The following is a 20050-nucleotide window of genomic DNA, read 5'->3' as shown; positions in this document are numbered from 1 at the left end:
GGTTCCATCTGAATAGAATCATTAGACATCTGTAAAACTGTAATATTTACACATCAAATAAAACAATCTGGGCCTACATATTTCAAAGAAAAAAGGCTTTGCAGGAGAGAATGACCTCAGCTACTCTGAAATGTGCTTAAACTACAACACATATACAGCACCAGGTTAGCTTTCCATATTTAAAGATGCTACTCCTGAGGCTGACAAGTCTGATTCTGACTGAGCTTTCTTGGTACACATTAAAGACAGGAGTTAGAGTGACAATCACAGATAACTCTAGGGTAACAAGAGACAGGGACACCATTTAAAATTAATAACATTCAAATCCAAAAATGTTGGAGTTCCTGTTGTGGCTCAGCAGAAACGAATCTAACTAGGATCCGTGAGGACACAGGTTTGATCCCTGGCCTCGCTCAGTGAGTTAAGGATCTGGCATTGCTGCGGCTGTGGTGTAGGCCAGTGGCTACACCTCTGATTCGACCCCGAGCCTGGTAACCTCCATATGCCGTGGGTATGGCCCTAAAGAGACAAAAATAAATAAATAACAAAAATGTCACATTGGTCAATAATTTAAAAATCCCATTCCCAAAAGTGTGTTGGATTTTTTCACTTAACTTTTCTACCTTCCACAAAAGGTGGTAAAAGGCAATGAAACTTTAAGAATTAGGAAGAGGTAGACAGCCATGGCATAGGCAATAATGGGCTGCAGAGTAATACTGGCTTTATTCTAAGTCAGAAGCTGACTTGATTACTTCGTTAATGTAGAACATAAACATCCACAGCCATTAAATGACTTTATGAAAAACCAGCCACATTAAGTATGATACATAATCATCACAAAATTACTTTGAAAACACGTTTTAAAACTTTGACACATGAGATAAAGAGTCTCTTATTTTCTAATGGGGTTAAGAGGTTCCTAAGAGGTTCCCACATTTTCTGGAAGGTAAAACAGAGACCCAAACACTGGATATAAAGATAAGCCTATAACCCAACAACACATGTTCCACAGAAAATTACAGAAATCCTCATTCAGAATCCTGTATTTCTTTATCCTAAAGTATGGAGATTTAATCAACTCAGACACTATACACAATTCTGAGTCTCTTCTCATTTTTTATTTTTTAAAAAAAGACAGATTTAGAATTTTGTAAGAAATTACTAAGTTACATTTTTTTTCAAAATCTGTCAAGTACTACAGTAATGGAATAAATAAATAAGATTTTTTAAACTTCAATGTTTATAGACATGTTTATAAAAAAATGACTGAATTAGAAGACATTAAATCATGTTGATACACACCAGGGAGGGATTAGGCAAGGAAAGGCACTTCATTTCACCACAAGAAATAAAGACCACAGCTGGAAGTTAATGACCAGCCAATGCTTTAAGTTTTGTGGTAGTTTTCCTAGCTCCAGAAGGTCATTATGTTGGAACTTTCTTTATGGTACTTAGGTGAAATAAATAGATGGCAGTTGGAGAATTTTACTCTGTGACCCCAATGTAGTGTTAAAAAGAAAGCACTCTTAATAAGCCTGGTGTGCGAGGAGGGAAGGAACAAAAATCCAAAATGATTTGGTGATATTGAAAATCCTACTGACATATTAAGGAGAGTGTAAAAAAAAAAAAAGTAAAATAAGGTTAATCCTCTTGCCTGGCTGAACTGGAATTCTTGCAGTTTACGAAGTTAAAATTCCATGTAAACACTTCCTTTCTTGTAAACAGACACAGTGTAGATAAACAACTGCCATATTTCACCTCAGATGAACCTATATGCCAATATTTAGGGAAAAAGATTTTAGATAATTTCCCTATTTTAGATAGCCTAAGTCCTTAAAATAGCACTAATACCTCTGGCTGACTGGCTACCTACTACGGCAAAGTGAATATAAGTTTTGACTATGAAAAAGAAGTTTCCCAAAGAAATTAGTGTTTCCAGTTGAACAAATACAGTAACTTTACTGAAAAGTCTAACAGACATCAGCATAACTTGTTTTGGTCAACCTCCTCTACTACTAATTTTCTTTCACAAATTTATGCCAAGAGTCTACCCATTTTTTTCTGTCTGGACTCTGAACCTAGATTAGTTTGTCTGAAAGATGGAATCACTCACAGGTTCCATGTAAGTTTTAGTGGTATTAAGAAACAACCATCTGTATGAATAAATAAAATGGGTTTTCAGGATAAAATGGTATATCCACAAAAAAAGTTAAATTAAAAGCAACTGGGGGAGATAAGGGAAATATTAATATCAAAAATCATAAAGATGGCAGTTGTAGAGCGGGCAGCTTCCCACTCACGCCACGCGATATGCCTTCATTAAGGTGTATTCCTTCCGGTTGGTATGAGCAGCCCAGATGAAGAGAGCAGAAGCCATGAACTGTAAGGGAGCAGAGACACATGCCAGGCAGAAGGACCATCCGAATTCACCGGACACATTCTCAGGCAGCTCTAGTTTCTGGTGGAGTAGTTCAATTCCAGCAACGTAACAACTCACTGAGCCCAGTGTACACAGACCTTGGAGGAAAATTTAGAAAACAAAACAGCTAGATAAGAGCATGATAATACCTTTCCAGGCAACATGACAGGGCAGTAATATGTGATCCCCAAGGAGACAAAGAAGTAGATAAAATTAAGTATGATGACAAGACCCACCTGCAAGAAGATGGAGAATGCCTGTGGCAATGGTGGGATATAAGCTTCGGCAGATACAAGCACAAAGTCCAATCAAAGCTCCAAAGCACATCAAACCTAGACTAACAAAAGGTAAAAGGAACTGGCAACGCCAAAGATCTAATTTTTAAAAAGAGAAAAAGGGAAAAAAAAGTCACCATAATTTCAGTTTTCTCACAATGACAATTTATTTCATATTCTAATGAGAACTCTTCTCAAAAAGTCAGAGGTACTTTAATATTGAGGTTTTTCCCTTTTCAAAAAAAAAAAAAAGAAGAAGAAGAAGAAAGAAAGGAGTCAAAAACATATTTGATGAAATTATGACTAAGCGTTTCCTGAACCTGAAGAAGGAAACAGATATCCACATACAGGAAGCACAGAGGGTTCCAAAGAAAATAAATAAAAAGAAACCCACACCAAGACATATCATAATTAAAATGATAAAAGTGGAAGCAAAGAGAGAATTCTAAAGTCAGTAAGAGATAAACAAAGAATCACACATAAGGGACCCCCCCATCAGACTATCAGCTGATTTTTCTGCAGAAATGTGGGGAGGGGTCACAGTAGGAATAGGGGATTAAGGGCTATAAACTATTATACGTATATTAAAGAAGTTTCAAGGACACATTGAACTGAAAAAAAAAAAAATTGAGGTTTTTCTCCTAAAGCACATTGTTTAAAATGATGCTAACTTTGTCCTGATAAAAGTAAAAGGACACTAACAGTTAAGTGTTAGTGAGGGCTTACTATGTGTCATATACTGTTCTACACAGGTTTTGTGTATTAATCCTCCCAATATCCCTATGAAGTAGGTACTAATACTATTATCTCCATTTTACAAATGAGGAAACTGAAGAAGTATAAATACCTTATACAAGATAACACAGTAAGTGGTAGAACCAGATTTGAAGCAAAACATTCTGGCTCTACATACAAACAAATCTAAGTCCTTACAGGATCTCAAGGCAGGACTAACAAGTAAATGACTAATAAGACTTGTTAAAACAATATACATAAAGCACAAAGCAAAGGATCTGGTATACACCAGGCACTCAATAAATGGCACTTTTAATTAGCATAAATTCCTTTAACAACATGGGAAAAAAGCTGATGACTTTACAAAGCATCCCTTATATTTTTAAATTATTTTAATTACTGCAACAGAGTAGTATCAACTCTAAATCAAATTTTACCTTTATAATGCTAGTTTTCCTTTCTGGAACTGCAGAGAAATCTTTTCTCTAACTTCCCTTTAAACTCTGTTAGTAATAAATTTCTTCCTATGCATTCCCAATACATAACTAAGCATTTGCTATTTATTCAATGTTCCCTCTCATGATGTGGTCATTCTTCTAGGCAAGTTCCAGTGACTGCCTACAGCCTAGAAACCAGGTCCAAATCTGAAGACAGTATTTCCCAGGCACCCTGATCATCAGTGAATAGAATACTCCTAATAAATATTTTCAATGTTTTGACATCTGAACTTTTGCTACTACTGCCTAAGACTAGACCAACACTTTTGGCAAGCCTGACACTTAGCTGACTCACATATATAAAGCTTGTGGTTAACTTTTTTCACATATCCTTATCTGAACTCAGATAAATGAAGTGTTTAACTCAAATACAGAAATGTATTATTTTTCCCTACTAAATTTCCTCTTTAAATGGGCCCATTAATAACATCTTTTGAAGAGTCTGGATTTTGTCTCCCAACATATTAGCTGCTTGACTTCATATCTGAAATTTGGTAAGTGTGTATCTAACTTAGAAAATCGGGAGCTTGGGCTTATCAGACACAACTTAGAATAGATTTACAAGGAGATCCTGCTGAATAGCATTGAGAACTCTGTCTAGATACTCATGTTGCAACAGAAGAAAGGGTGGGGGAAAAATATAATTGTAATGTATACATGTAAGGATAACCTGATCCCCTTGCTGTACAGTGGGAAAATAAAATTAAAAAAAAAGAAAATATGTTATCAACAGAACAGAGTTTGGAAGATAATGTTGGAGAACTTATTTCAAGTTAACACAGTGTACACTGCCATCTTGTTCCAAAATCAAAGTTTAACAAAAGGCAAATAAAATTATTTTCTTTTTTCCCCAGTTGTCTTGCAGAATTCAAAGTACTCACAGGTCCGAAGCAGATCAATTCCACTATTGTGGTTTCCAGGATCAACAAATTTCTCCGTGAACTGCTCAGTTAGCGTGAAACTCATGCATCTTGTGACCATGTCATGTGACTCTGGAACAAGAAAAACAATGATTGCTTGTTTTAATTTTAAACATTTAACAAAAATCTTTCATTAGTTATTTGCTGAAATAAAAAATGATATGGAAAAATGTTCTCAGGGGAGACAGCAACCTCTTTGACCCTGAGTGACACAGGATTCTCCACTGCCCAATGGACAGACGAATGGTTCTCAGTAGCAGGCTTAAAACATGGGTACAAAGAAGGGAAAAAAAAAGTAGGAGCAGTAAAATCAATTAGAATAGATATGTAAAAAGACTAGGAAAAAGGAGGGGACAAAGATTAAAATAAATAGAAACTTTCCCCCAAACTTTCTCCATCAGCCATGTTCCTCATCTCAGGTTATGACAATTCCATCCTTCTCATTCCTCAGAGCAGAAACTTTAATCAGTCTTGCCCACATGCACTCCAGCAGGAAATCCGAGAGGCTCTACCTTCAAAATATATCTAGAATCCAGGCACTGCTCAGTACCACCACTCCATCTGAGTCTTAATCATCTCTCATCTGAACTGGTAAAAGAGCCGCCTAAGTCTCCTTGCTTCTGTCTTTGCCAGTCACCTGTCTGTTTCCAACACATCCGTCTAGATGACCAGATTATCTTCCCTCTGCACAAACCCTTCCAATGGCTCCAACTCACTCAGAGTAAAAATTAAAGTCCTCATCATGCCTAGAGAATCCCATACAACTTGCCTCACTTCCACTATCAGAATACGCCTCTGATAGTCTCTGATAGTGTACCCCACTCTGTTTCAGCCCAAGGAATTCTTTGCTAGTTTGTAAATATTTCAGGCATGCTCCCACCACAGGGCCTTTGCAGTAGTTGTTCCTTCCACCCAAATGATTCTCACCACCTCCACAGTGACCCATATGGTCAACTCCCTTACCTATATTATCCTTACTCAAGTGGTATCTTCTTAAAGCCTATTCTGCCTAGTGAATAATGTAACTAATGCCTACCAAGGCCCCCTTCCTTATGTATTTCCAAATCATCTTTATTTTGCTGTTTTTCATAGTACATGTTATCTTCTACTACATAATTATTTATTCTGTTTATCGCCTGTCAGCCCTTATTAGAATGTTAGCTCCCAGGAGTAGGGATTTTTTTTTTTCTCTCCCTTATGTACTTCAAGCTCCTAGGCCCTGGAACATGAAAATATACAACAAATATCTGTTGACTGAATGATAAATAATTGCTAAGACTCAAATATCAAGTGCTCCTATGCTCTCACAAATAGAACTGAACATTTTAAATAAAATTTAACCAACTTTCACCTCTTTCCAAACTACTTCCTTTCTTCCATATAAAATCACAACTATCAACCTTCTGAGATATAGTAACTCAAGCCTGTTGTGCTGTGATTTGAATACAGTGCTTCCTACCAAGAGGTCAATAAAAGTAATCAAAAATAGAAAAAAAAACTATAAAGCTACCCCTTACAAAGAGCTCTAAAGCTACCCCTTAAAGAGCTCTATTAGTAACTGGAAATTAAAAAATTCAACTGTTAAGAATGCTTATTACAAAATAAACCTGAGAGGCAGTTTCTTAAATTTTTTTGACTTCTGTAATACATATTTTTAACCTATATTTTTATCAAGATTATTGTAAAACAGTCTCAAATATGCAGATTTAGACACAGAGTTGGTCAAATGAGATCCTCTAAGATTTAGTAGGCAAATGTTAGTATCTACTAAAACACAACTACATATAAAAGGATTATCAATTAATGTGTTAACTTATTTGAATACTAGTCCTTTTACCACTTACCAAGTATTTAAAATCTCCCAATGTACTTTTCCAATTATTTTCTCAAGACATGGGAGAATAAAAAGATTTTAATGAGTGGGTAAATAAGTACAAAACTTAAAATGGTTTTCCCAAGATAAGAACAGTTACTCATCCAGCCAATACTAATGAGTACTATGGTAATTCATGGAAGTTGGGGAGAGAAGGTGACAAGGAAAGAAGAGACACATAAGACTTATTTTTTTGGGGGTGGGGGAGAACACACAAACCTGCTTATACACAACTGAGACCATCATCACATCACTTTCTCTATTACTGAATAAGTAAAGGGGACAAAGATTAAAATAAGAGAAATACCTGGCCTTTCTATACCTGGTGGGTTATACCAGTATGTGTTTTGGGGTATAGTGATACACCGTCTCCACAATCCCACTGTGCCATTGTATCGAAAAAGTGCATCATTATAAGTCTTTTCATCTGCCTCATCACTAGCAAAGTCGTTCCAGATGCTTTTGTTCAAATCGCTGGAATTTTCTTGAACTGGACTTCGATACTCATACCAGAAGTCTGTGCCAATTGAGGCTGCCATGTAGATGGTTGAAATGAGGCTAAGTACACAAGCGATTACAAATGCTGTGGCAAAACGGTTATCCATTCTGGCATTCAGACTGCTCTGTTTACAAGTGGAAGAAAGAAAAGTTAGACTTCAAGAACAAATACAGGTTTTGAAAGGAATTATTTCAAAATCACCCTTTACCCTATTTCCCATCCCAAAGCTGTTTAAAGTAATGTATAATCATCAATGAATTAAAAAAAAAAAAAAAAGAAGAAGCAGCAAGCATGTTCTTAAGTTCAAAACAAAACTCATTATCATGAAAGTACTTATTGAATGCTCACATACCCAGGATGCTACGGAGACAGAGGTCTTGTTCTCTAGTCTATCACCTGCACACTAAAACAGACAACACTGAAATGGACATACACATTACAGATACAAACAACAGACATGCCCAGAGTCAGCAATGTACCTAGCATAAATGGTTAAGGAAAGACTGCAGAGTATTAAGTGTTCTGAGTCTGGGTGTGAAAAGGGCAGAGAAAATGTGGTTAGGGCCCCCCCAGAACAAAGGGAAGGCAACGTGGAATCATCAGCATCTGTGTGCGCATGCGTAACTCTGTAGCATAGACCATCTAATCAAATATGTTACCCCATAAGGAAGACAAAGGGGCTAAAATGTAAAGGGGCAACTAATGAAGGGTATATAAAGCTACGCCCCCCTGCGCTCTCGGCTCAGCCGTTGGATATGAATCCTGAGCCGGTGCAGGCACAAATAAACACTGCTTCCTGGCAATAAGCCTCGGTCCCATCTCTCTGTACGCAAGTCCGCCAACAGAAAAGGAAGCAGAGGAAATCGGCTCCTCCCAGTTTCCTCTGATTAGGGAAACCTTCCAAAACAAGGTTAAGAGTAGAGAGCTATTCAGAAGACAGTTGAAAACGCTTGTTAAACCAGAGAGAAGGTTGTTTCAGGCGCAAGAAATAGAAAAGAGAATAATAATATATAATAATGCTAGATATCAATCTGCCCCTAATCCATTAAAGCTAAACCAAGCTCCTTAACGCTGCCTAAGTCTTCACTCCTATCTACTTTCCCCATTCTTTATACTTTTGAACCTCCTCATCTGCAAACTAAATGATTCCTCCTCAGCCAGAAAGAAAACCCAGAATCGGGCAAAATACAAGCACTCCAAAGGCGTGGACAGGGCTCAACGGCAGTAGTAAATGGCCGCAGTAAAATGACTCAAGCCGGATCAAGCTGAGTCAAATACTCCAAGTATATACCATGACCGCACCAAACACCTTTAAAAGGAGTACGAAAACAGGCTAGCAAACTGGGGCTGCTGAGTTTGGAAAATGGCAAGTGACTCAGGAGAGATCAGAGCAATTACAATAATTAACTTTAACTCCAGAGGTTGGGTTTGTATTTTTATTCTTTTTTAATCTTTTTTCATCCCTGTGCTCTCAAATGACCTTAAAAGGTCCCGGGCACCGGAGCGGCAGTTCGCCCAGGCCGGACGCCTAGCGCTGTCACCTCGCGGGACGCACCTCGTGGCCGGGCGGGGGGTCGAAACTAGCCAGAGCTACGGCAGGGCAGCCCTGCGCGGTCCAGCCAGGGGCCTCAGCGACCGGGGCAGGCCCCTCCCCAGACCGCTCGGCCGAGGGAAAAGCCCCGCAACAGCCCCCCGCTCAGAACCCGCACACCCCGGCCGCGCCCGGGTAGGGGGCCTCTTTTCAAACGGCTGGAAACGTCCAACAGCTACGCGACCCCTGCCGAACAACGCCGGCCCCGCTCACTCACCGCCCATCCTCTTGCTCCGCCAGCTTCACCCTCAAGCTCAAACCACAGAACCCTACTCTCCCCACGCCTCTTCTGACGCACTTCCCTGCAGAGCCCGCCCCCTCCATAACTCCCGCGCCTCCGCCTCCGCCTCCACCCCGGGCTGGGCCTGGCCACAGAGCCGAGGGGGCTTGTGGGAGTTGTAGGAGGGACAGAGGAAAAGCAGCGAGAGGCAGCGGACGGCATTCCCGGCGCCGCGCGCGGTGAATTATGGGAGGTGTAGTTCGGCTCCGGAGGGGCAGTCGGTGCGCGAAAGGGAGGTCTGGGCTGTTGGATTCTTATTTTTTATTGAGGAAGGAACGAACGTCCACCAAGTAAGGCGACCTGCCTGGTCACTGATACTCATTAGTTGTGACTTTATGAGTCGGATTTTCCAATCTTGTGTTTTCCTCACCACTACCCTACTTGTGAACAGCAATGAGATTATACTTTTGAGATGATAACCCATGGACTTTCTCACAACCTCACTCTCATTGCAGCAGATAGTCTTTCTGATTTTATTGCTTAAGTTTAGACTAAGAAGGATGTAATCTGACAGACAGTATCCAACTAGCATGTGATGGCATCCTTTGGGTTTCATACAATTTTTGTTTGTTGGCTGCTTTCTCTTTATGGCAAGTGATACTTTCTATTGTAGTAAAGCACCCTTTTAAAATTAATTACAGTTAGTTAAAGAAAAACATTAAGTTAATGCTGAGAGTCCCAGATATGTCAAAAAAGTGAATAAAAAATTGTTTATATAGTATGAAAAAGACTGAATTTTTGAGAACATTGCCTTAAGCAGAAAGAATCATGCACAACCTCAGAGACTGCAAATGACTTTATGGCGCAGAGAAAACAAAATGAGCCTTCAAGTATTGCATATAAATTCACAGACAGAAAGCAGGGACATCTCTGTAGTGATGTGTATAGACCCATGAATGTGACATGAGACCAGCAATGATAGGTTTCTCAACAGGTACCTACAGAGACGGCCAACTCAAGGACCAGAGGTGCTGTCAAACCCTACTTCACCCCTCAAATGCCTTCAAATTTAGCTACAGAACAGGAAAAAGGTGGGAGCCCCAGGCTGATACTAAATTTCTACCACCCTGACAGACTGAAGACATAGCTATCTGTTTCTCTATCTTTAGCTATATTTCTTTTGCCTAAGTTGAACTGATATTCATATCTAACACATAAGTAAAACAAGGTAATAGAATATAATATTCAAATATGACTGGATTTTCATGTAGAATACCTTGCCAGAGGAGAATTGTCAGAGGCACCAACCAGAGAAAATGGTAGCAGTGCACAGTAAATTGTTAATTCGCATTTAGAGCCCCTCCATGCATTTATTCACAAGGAAATGCCTATATACATTGACCTTCTCTAGAAATTCCCTACCTTCAGAACTATATCTCTAGTGAAGTTACATGGCAATAAATCCAGGTTAAAGAGAAGTTTAGAAAAGGAAGAGGAAGACACCACCTCAGTTCACGGACAAGAGAATTGAGACCAGGGAATAACACTTCAAGCTTGAATATTGAGGTGACATTAGACAATTTATTTAACCTCTTTAAATCTGTTTTCTTTTCTCCAAAATATGAGGTTGACAATAGTACCTATACCACATGATCATTGTGAGGATTAAATGAGAAAATATGTATAATACCCATCACAGGCCCTGGGACATAGTAAACAATTGTTAAATTATTAGTTGTAAATATTTTGTTCAAGACCTGTAATCTTTGAGTAGGGTCTGTAAAAGAAACAAACAAACAAACAAACAAACGCCCTTTCAAAGCTCTTAATTCTTCCTGGAAGCTGGGAATAAGCTGCTATTGGAGGTAAGGGTCCCTGCTCACTTCAGGAGACTTAATGAATCTCTGGACTAAATGCCTGATGACTAGGAAAGACTTGCCAGGACCAGATTCCAGGCATCTTTTGTTAGCTCTGCTCATAGCTTACATGTGTCTTCATAATTCAGGAGGCTGATGTTTCTGGCAAGACCTGCAAAGGAGGGTGATGCTTTTATCCATCACGTCTGCAGAATGCCTGAAAAATACAAGACACATTTCGGTCACCCATGTAGTATAGCCCTGGGACTGTCTGTATGTTTGAAGTTGTGACCATCCTGCCCATTCAGCACAGGGCACTTGAACCACCTCGCGACACCCACTACCACCAAGCACTGTATTTCTTATTTATCTCTACGTCTTGGGGGTTTCTGTCTTGTATTTGTGCTTGCTCATTGCGTAGATAGGCAAAATAAGTCCTTAATAAATTAATTAAACTTCTATTGCCATTTCTTACTGTACTGTTTGGAAAACAGTAGCTGGCCTGACATATTTTCATAAATATTGAAGATTATTTAGTGCAACAAGGTAAAGTCCATTAAATTCAGATTTAAAAGCAAAGTTGAATTAGACCTCTGGCTTGGTTTGATTAAAGATCGTCCTAGTTTCAGCAAGAAGGTGTTGTAATTACACTGCACTGTAAATAAACCCAATAAACTAAAAATATAGATATGCATTTATTATAACTTGTTTATATTGTGTGCTTACAAAACTCTTTATGCGAGCATTCCCTTCAATACCAGACTCCCTAAGATAGTTAAATATTATTTTTAATTGTACTTTTTAAGGAATTAAAAATTATATTAAGCAATATATATCCCCATTATCTTTTTCTCATATAATTTTATCCTGGTTGTTTTCCTTATGAACTTTGGAGTACAGAAAGGATGAAAGTAGAAATAGATGCATGTTCTGGGTTCCAGTCACCAGCTATCCTTAAAAAATCGTATCATTCTTTGAATTTCCTTGTAACAATTTCTTGTAGAACAATGGCTAAATTAATCAAGGACAAAGCAAATAGAAAAGTTCATCTAAAATGGCTCTTTCCTTTCAGTAATTCCTGTCAAACATTACACAGAGCTGCACTGGATGTCCATGCTTCTGAAGGACAGAGAATGGACCATATGTAGATGAGAAATTTAAATTTAAATTGTCCTTGATTTCAAAATCATCAATGTGGATCTTCAGTAAATTACAACTTTCTGGGCCCCAGTGTCCTCATTAGTAAAGTGACTTACTGGATGACCACTAATGTCACTTAAAGCTCTAAAATATTATGATTCATAATTCTGCTGGAAGGAGAATAACATAGCTCCAAAATATGATTGTCATAGATCCACAGAATTGAAGTTTCACTGGGGAATTCATGTATCTTACACCTTCAGCCTACACAATATCCAAGAATGCAGAGGGAGTGGGAAATGCAGAACAAAGAAAAAGGAGGAAGACTCAATGCATTCTGATTAGAAAAGATCAGCAACTCAGACCTTGGCTGCTTCAACAATAAACAGTTATAATGAAAAATGGAAGGTGTCCATGAAGTTGTATTCATTGGAAATGACTCAAAATTCAAGCATAATTCAGTTCAGATCTACAAATATTTATTGACTATCTATCTAGTGTATGCCAGACACTGTGCTGGGTACTAGGACACCAATGTAAATAAATAGAATTTTTGCTGTACACAACCTAAATCCAGATTAAATCAATGTTTATGAAGAAACCTAAAGTATATGTGCCTAGAATAATAACATCACTGCTGTTTATGTAAATATGGGGTGCCAAGGGAAATAATCCAATAAATGAAGTAGAGGAGGACCCTAAAAGCAGCAAAAGGATGTCACTTAATTTGGCATGCTATATTACATTGTATTGCACTAAACTTTCCAGGTAACTGTCAGAATAAAAAAAAAAAATCACTAACTCTTAGAGTGTAAATAGATCTCTTAAACTGGGCAATTTAAATAATTTAAATAGCTATACATTTTATGATGCTCAAATAAGATATGGACAAGAGAGTGTTTCTAACAAATGAATATAAAATCACCCTGTCTGACAAGATTTATGAAAAACAAATAGTTTGCTTCATGATTTTGGCCATTTATTCTGGGACATATCAGTAGAGCATATATGAACAGAGATTTCTTTTTACAGTACTATATGCTACCTAATCTGGTGAATCCTATTTAATACATGATAGAGAGGCTGATAGGGAAGAAACAGAAGTAATATGTTGTAATGCCAGTGGGGGGTGGCTGTATTCACACAGAACTTTCAGTCCACCTGTGAAGCAGAGACTGTAACTCACATCTATGGCTGTCTGATGACAATATAGCCACCTGAGCAGATGCTTCAGTGGTCAACTTACTCTCTGCCCGTTTTCAACATTTGAGCCAATTCTGAACATATTTCAGGAATTGAATACAGAATAACAGAAAGTCCTGAGGTGTAAATTAATTCCTAAAATTTTCCGAGATCCAGGCCAGAAGACTTCTAAGGCATTCAAATGGTGATTTTTAAAAAGTTAGCTGAAATAATAACAATAATGTATAAAGTTGGTTAAGATGAATACCTTAGAATAGTGATTCTAAACTTTAGTGTGTAAGGATCACCTTCAGTGCTCGTTAAATATAGCCCTAGACTCCACTCCTAATGGCTCTGATTCGACAGACTGGGACCAGGTTCAGAAAACTAGAATTTAGTAGGCACCCCAGGTGACTCTGACATGAATAGTGTAGTCTGGCAGCCACACTGGCTTTAAGAGGACAAAAAAAGACTTTAGTTGGGTAACTACTATAAGCTAGAGGCTGACAGAAAGACAATGGGTGATCTCTGTTTTCATGATCAGCTCAGGAGGTCAGACACCAAAACAACTTACCATGTAAAGAGAGGTAATAAGTATTTTATGAGCAGTATGGTAAAAAGTCTCAGAGAACACAAAGATGAAAGCAATGATCTTTATCAGGGATGAGGGAAGAAAGTTTAAATTTTTTTTTTCTAGAAAAACAATTCTAAAGAGGTGATGTGTGCTGTAGTTCAGTTACTGATATCTACAGCTTACCTTTTTTTTTTTGGTCAACACCCTGTTCATACTGCCTTTTCATATGCTTATGGTATCCAGTGTTTTTGAGTTTTGGTCTATGTACAATTTTTTATTTTACTGTTAGTTTCCTCATTTTATTTCAAAGAGCAGTGAAGGTTAAAAATAATTATTGCTCCAAGCTTATTTAGAAATATGACCTTCCCTAATTTATCTAGTCAGTTTTTATTGTGGGTTCTGTCTTGTAATAGCTTTGTACTCTCTGAGTTATTAAAAGACCAGTACTATGATATTTATTCCTTTTTTGGGCTCAAAACATTTCTAACGTGGGTCTCAAGATACTGTTGATCCACGATGGGTATTCTTATTTTGCAGCATTCTACCACTAAGTACCATACTTCAAAGTGACTATATATGATAAGCAAATTATTTTTGCTTCAGAGTTTACTGAGGAAGTCAGATTTATTTTAGATAGTTTACATCAGCTGCCCAACCACTTTAAGACGCTGAAAGAACGCCTACGAGTGTGAGCATGAACTCTTTTCCATTTTATAATACTTTTATGTAGAATTCTTGAGACACATCTAATTTTTTTAATGTTTTAGACCTAGACTCAACCTTATCTTTTCAAATATTAGAAAAACTTGTGGTTGCTGAATGCAGAATTCAAATAATACAATTAAAGCATAAATATAAAGCAAATTTAAATACATATAAGCATTTCTTTAGTACATATGCACATATATATGTAGTATCCAAACATTTAAATATTTTACATTTACCCCTTCAATCCTTTTCAAGCAGATATTGTCCTACTTCAAGCTATTTGACGAAGTGAATTATTCTATTAAATATTTAAGGTTTATCTAGTTTGGGAAAGATTTGTATCCCAGAAATGTCAAAAAGTTAATTGGTTTATCTCCTCTGCAGCCTGTACTCAGTGAAAGATATGGCCTTCTCCACCTTCTCTGGAAACAATACAGAGCAGCCAAGGACACAAAAGAAGGCAGACCCAGGCCCATAAATCAACCCCCAAGTGACTTTCTGGGGCTGCCCCAGCTCAGGGGACCTTCATCCTTCCCTGACCTAGACTCACATGCCTGAGACTAGGCTGACAATGGAACACATCAGGAAGAAGACGGAAGGAGCACAGCAGGCAGGATTGTTCTTTTCAATATATTAATTATGGAATAAATAAACTTCAATAGAAAGGACTTTGAATGTTTAACAATTATATTTGCATCTATGCAAAAGTAATATCAACCTGAATCTATAATTTGGACAGTGAAATGAAATGGAAGGAAAGAGAGAAGAACAGAAGTGTGTGGCAAGCCTTGAACTATTTTGGCCAGTAAGCAGTTGAAAGAAAAGGAGACAGTTTCAGAATTTTCTATATTTTACTATGGTCTTCTTTAATAAAATGGGACAGAAGAGAGAAAAAATATGATAGACCTCCTTGGAGTTTGGGAAGATTTGTTTTTTTGGTTTTGTTTTGTTTTTTGGGTTTTTTTGTTGTTTTTTTTTTTTTGTCTTTTTAGGCCAGCACCTGTGGCACATGGAAGCTTAAGCCACAGCCGCAGCAACGCCAGCTCCTTTAACCCACTGCACAAGGTCAGGGATTGAACCAGAGTTTTCATGGATACTAGTTGGATTCATTATTGCCAAGCCACAACAGGAACTCCTGGACTCCTTTGGATCCTGGCCTGTTTATCAAGTGCTTTGAAAGAACCACAAATCTTCCTTTTATGTGCCTATACTGCCACAATTGTAAGGTCACTTAATGCAGCTTTATCTGTTGTCAAGTCACTAATTCACAAAGTGAAGTTCACTGATGTATGGAGGAACTTAAAAACATAGCTCAAAAGCTAAAAAATAAATAAATAAATAAAATAAATAAAAACTTCACTGCTATCACAGTAAAATGTAAAGAAGAGAAGATCTGAGGGGATCTAGAGACTGATGAAGGATTATTTGAAGTTTAGTAGGGAGAAAAATTTCCTACTCAAAGATGTTAACGCCAACAAAAGGGAACTTCATTGGTTGAATTATAATAACAGATAACAGTGGAAAAATTTCAGTGTTTGATTTTTAAGCCTATGTTTGGAAGCTACATAAGTAACAACAATGCCTGTAGTTAAACCCCAATGAAGTCATCCTTGCTACATTATATCAGATCACAAAAACAAAATTCTTCCTAATCAACTCAAAGCAGTGTTTCCAAAATACCAACAATGTGTAAAGAGCTGTGCTAATTGTAGTGAAAAAAAATTTTTTTTTCTTTTGCTTTTTAGGGCCACACTTGCAGCACATGGAGGTTCCCAGGCTAGGAGTCAAATCGGAGCTTCAACTGCTGGTCTGCACAACAGCTCACAGCAATGCCGGATCCTTAACCCACTGAGCAAGGCCGGGGATCGAACCTGCACCCTCATGGATACTAGTCGGGTTCGTTATTGTTGAGCCACAGTAAGAACTCCAAAAAAAAACTTTAAATAATAATAAAAGCACAAGATGTCCCAGCATTTTGAATATTTTAAAAAACTTACTGAATGAGACAGGATCAATTATATATGAACTGAAAGAGCCAAATAAATGGGAAGAAACTAATACCCCAGTCAGAATCATTATGTTTGCCATATATACAGACTGGTAAGATTTGGTAAATTTTCAATTTACTATTTTCTTCACATTTCACCAATGATGTAAATGAAAAGAGTATCTTCGATGTTACCACCTTAAAATTCTAAAATTAAAACATTACCCTGTATGTGAAACAGGAGGCTAGATCAAAAGGATTCTCAATTTTAAAAAAATCAAAGATATTTTTAAGTAAGGGGGAAAAAGTGAATTCAGTTCCTAATTTCTGGATTTAAAGAAAAAAAAAATGAATATCTTGAAGAAAGAAGTCAAAAAGCACCTCAGTTTCCTGGGCAAATGCAAATAAAGAAAACCATAACCACAACCACCCAACACCAATCAGGTGGTGTTTCCTTGTGGGCCCTTTCTGAGGATTGGTAGAAACTGTATTTTTTTAATCTTTGTTTTTATACTTGTCCGAAGATCTTTTAAGGCAGGAGGTGGGGCAGGGAGAAGAGGTGGGCACTGTATAAAAGAAGCTGCCTTGCAATTTCTAAAATTCATACAAAAACTTCCTAGGTAAGGAAACTTACCAGATTTGGCACCTGATGGAAACAGTGATGGACCCAGAAGCAACCTCAGTGTATTTGGATTATTCCTACATTACAAGCGAAAATCCTGATATTGAGGAGGCCCCCTCCCATCTTCCTTATACATCAGTCTTCCTGCCCATCTTTTACACAGCTGTGTTCCTGATTGGAGTGTTGGGAAACCTCATCCTCATGAGCGCACTGCATTTCAAACGGGGCAGCCAAAGACTGATCGACATCTTTATCATCAACCTGGCTGCCTCTGACTTTATCTTCCTCATCACGTTGCCTGTCTGGGTGGATAAAGAAAGATCTTTAGGATTGTGGAGGACAGGCTCTTTCCTATGCAAAGGCAGCTCCTATGTGATCTCAGTCAACATGCACTGCAGTGTCTTCCTACTCACCTGCATGAGTGTTGACCGCTACCTGGCCATCGTGTGCCCAGCCATATCCAGGAAACTCAGAAGGAGAGACTGTGCGTATGGAGTTTGTGCCAGTGTTTGGTTTATCTCCTGCCTCCTGGGGTTGCCTACTCTTCTATCCAGGGAGCTTACCCTGATTGATGGTAAGCCATACTGTGCAGAGAAGAAGGCCACTTCAATTAAACTGACTTGGGCCCTGGTGGCTTTAATTTTTACCTTTTTTGCACCTTTGGTGAGCATGGTGACCTGCTATTGTTGCATCACAAGGAAGCTGTGTGTCCGTTACCAGCAGTCAGGAAGGCATAACAAAAAGCTGAGGAAGTCCATAAAGATCATCTTTATTGTCGTGGCAGCCTTTGTCTTCTCCTGGCTGCCTTTTAATACTTTCAAGCTCCTGGCCATTGTCTCTGGGTTGCAGCAAGAACTCCACTTTTCTTCAGCTTTTCTCCAATGGGGCATGGAGGTGAGTGGGCCGTTGGCATTTGCCAATAGCTGTGTCAACCCTTTCATTTACTATATTTTTGACAGCTACATCCGCCGGGCCATTGTGCACTGTCTGTGCCCATGTCTGAAGAACTATGACTTTGGGAGCAGCACTGAGACATCAGACCTCACCAAGGCTCTCTCCAACTTCATTCAGGGGGAAGATTTTGCCAGAAGGAGGAAGAGGTCTGTGTCGCTCTAAAAGAGACAGTGACATTTCAAGCTCTCTTGGTGGATTAGAGAGTTAATTTGTGTCAGTGACAAAGAGAGAAGTGAGGTATTCATATTGCTTCATAAATACAAGGAAGAGTTAAATTTTAAAGAAATGAATAGAAAGTCCCTATGTCTGTGGATATAATTAGGCCATAAGTTGGTTTCTTTTGGCTGAGAGACTTTATGTGATCCTTGCCAATCAAGTTCACCAGGCAAAATACAACTCTTATGTGTCCTTGAACTCTGAGATAAAGTCTCCTGCTTGGACCAGATCCTTTCTTCATGGTTGTTAATTCATGTTGAAGCCTTTTCCTCCCTCAGGAACCGGAAGTCACATCATCCTTTATACACCCCAAATTGGACTACATACAAAGGATTCTGCCTATTTATATCTGGTGAGAAATGTGGTGACAATGCAAGTAGTAAATAATGTAATATACCTGTGCTCAGTAATTAATTCTTTCTGAGTAATGAAGTGAGGTTCTGGCCTTAACCTTTAAAGGTTTGTATGGTGATTCTATACCATCTTCCAACATTGTCTTTCACCCTACACCATTCACAATGACGTTGGACTGGTGAAAGCTCATGGGGATAAAATCATTTTGTATTGTGTTTCTGATTTGGGACTTAACTTTATCACTTTGTCTTCAAGAGTACTTTAACAAGAAAGCCTAAGACAATATTTGACTTATTTTCCTTATAAGATATATTGGTAAAAATGGGTCTCATGATAATGGTGGAGTAACAATTTCTCAATGAGGTTTTCCTATGCCTTTTGTTTGTATTGCCTTTATAAATTAAGATAGGACTTTGCTCTAATTACATGTTTTTAATTACCTAGCTATCTAATTATCAAATAAAAAGGTTACTACTACTGTAATTGAAGGTCATCAAATGCTTAACTATAACCTCTGCAGATTATTATTTTGTAATTTAATTAATGTTAGTACTACACATTCCTTATAGCATTATTTGCTTGATGTATGTAATTTCAAGATTTGATCCAATAAGATAGTAAGGCAGAATGCTCTGTATTCAGCTGAAGTGAAAAATCCATAACAAAGATGCTATTCGTATTTTATATTCATTTTTCCAAACCCAGAGACTTTCCAGAATTCAGAATTTACCGAGTCGATTTGTAATTATATTCCTTTTAAAGAATTTGAAGTAAAAAATGAAATTAGAAGAAACCACAGAAGGCTTCGCAGCAGCAAACTTACTATTATAAATATCTTTCAATTCAAGATAAAGTGGGTTATGTTTTTACTCTCACTGTGGACTCAAATGAAGTACTATTCTACTTCTAAATAATAAATTTGAAAATCAGAGAAAGCTTAGAATCTTTTCAGAGACTAGGTAATTCAAGCTCATCCTATGTATCTTTGATGTTAAGGGAAATCTCAAATATTAGACATCTTCTCATATTATAGTTTATTTAGAAGTTTTTGGTTTTATAAATTGGTTGATTTGTTAATTTCTCTTAAACTTTTATTAAATAAAATATAATTTCCTTATATAAGCATTCTTCTATGTTGCATTAATTTCTATTAGCATATCAATTAGTACTGATCTTCTAACAGCCTTTTAACGAATTATAGATATAGAGGAAAAAAGACTGTAAATCATAAGACATAAAGTTTCTTGGAAAACTTCAAAAGCAAACTCAAAATAATTAAATAGATCTCCAAAGTTTAAATTTTAAGAAATACAAAAAGAAAGCATTCACCTTTTTAAAACAAATCAACAAAAGCACTATAACTAATCACAAAGTCATTGCCTTTGATAAATGCTAGCTCTAAAAAATAGCACAATCAGCTAAGGTATT

General features: G+C 37.6%; 2 protein-coding genes across 4 annotated transcripts; one reads left to right on the top strand and one right to left on the bottom strand.

Annotated features, from left to right (window-relative positions):
* Positions 1 to 1096: 1096 nt before the first annotated feature.
* On the bottom strand, positions 1097 to 9120 carry CLDND1 (claudin domain containing 1). 3 transcript variants are annotated; one of them, XM_047794031.1, is made up of 5 exons: positions 9027 to 9120; positions 7027 to 7342; positions 4808 to 4918; positions 2656 to 2793; positions 1097 to 2517 (listed from the first exon to the last, which is right to left on the bottom strand). In XM_047794031.1, the coding sequence occupies exons 2-5, from the start codon at positions 7322 to 7324 to the stop codon at positions 2297 to 2299; spliced, it is 768 nt and encodes a 255-aa protein (XP_047649987.1). In that variant the 5' UTR covers positions 7325 to 7342; positions 9027 to 9120; the 3' UTR covers positions 1097 to 2296. The 3 variants fall into 3 exon arrangements, with proteins under 3 accessions (XP_047649987.1, XP_047649997.1, XP_047650006.1); XM_047794041.1 differs by having other exon boundaries at positions 7042 to 7342; XM_047794050.1 differs by lacking the exon at positions 9027 to 9120 and adding an exon at positions 7571 to 8188.
* Positions 9121 to 17001: 7881 nt separating this feature from the next.
* GPR15 (G protein-coupled receptor 15) lies at positions 17002 to 19739 on the top strand. Its single transcript, XM_047794019.1, has one exon. The coding sequence runs from the start codon at positions 17126 to 17128 to the stop codon at positions 18212 to 18214; it is 1089 nt and encodes a 362-aa protein (XP_047649975.1). The 5' UTR covers positions 17002 to 17125; the 3' UTR covers positions 18215 to 19739.
* Positions 19740 to 20050: the final 311 nt, after the last annotated feature.

This window comes from Phacochoerus africanus, chromosome 1, assembly GCF_016906955.1.
Source record: "Phacochoerus africanus isolate WHEZ1 chromosome 1, ROS_Pafr_v1, whole genome shotgun sequence".
Lineage (NCBI taxonomy): Eukaryota > Metazoa > Chordata > Mammalia > Artiodactyla > Suidae > Phacochoerus > Phacochoerus africanus.
Note: the sequence above shows the minus strand (reverse complement) of the source record. Positions and strands in the feature narration are given on the sequence as shown.

Excerpts from the sequence above, each read along its gene's own strand:
- GPR15 (XM_047794019.1), top strand. The coding sequence starts at position 17,126 with ATGGAAACAGTGATGGACCCAGAAGCAACCTCAGTGTATTTGGATTAT.
- CLDND1 (XM_047794031.1), bottom strand. The coding sequence starts at position 7,324 with ATGGATAACCGTTTTGCCACAGCATTTGTAATCGCTTGTGTACTTAGC. Across the intron at positions 2,794-4,807 it reads AATTGATCTGCTTCGGACCT|ATCTTTGGCGTTGCCAGTTC; the intron begins GTGAGTACTTTG and ends TTTAAAAATTAG. Across the intron at positions 2,518-2,655 it reads CATTCTCCATCTTCTTGCAG|GTCTGTGTACACTGGGCTCA; the intron begins GTGGGTCTTGTC and ends TTTTCCTCCAAG.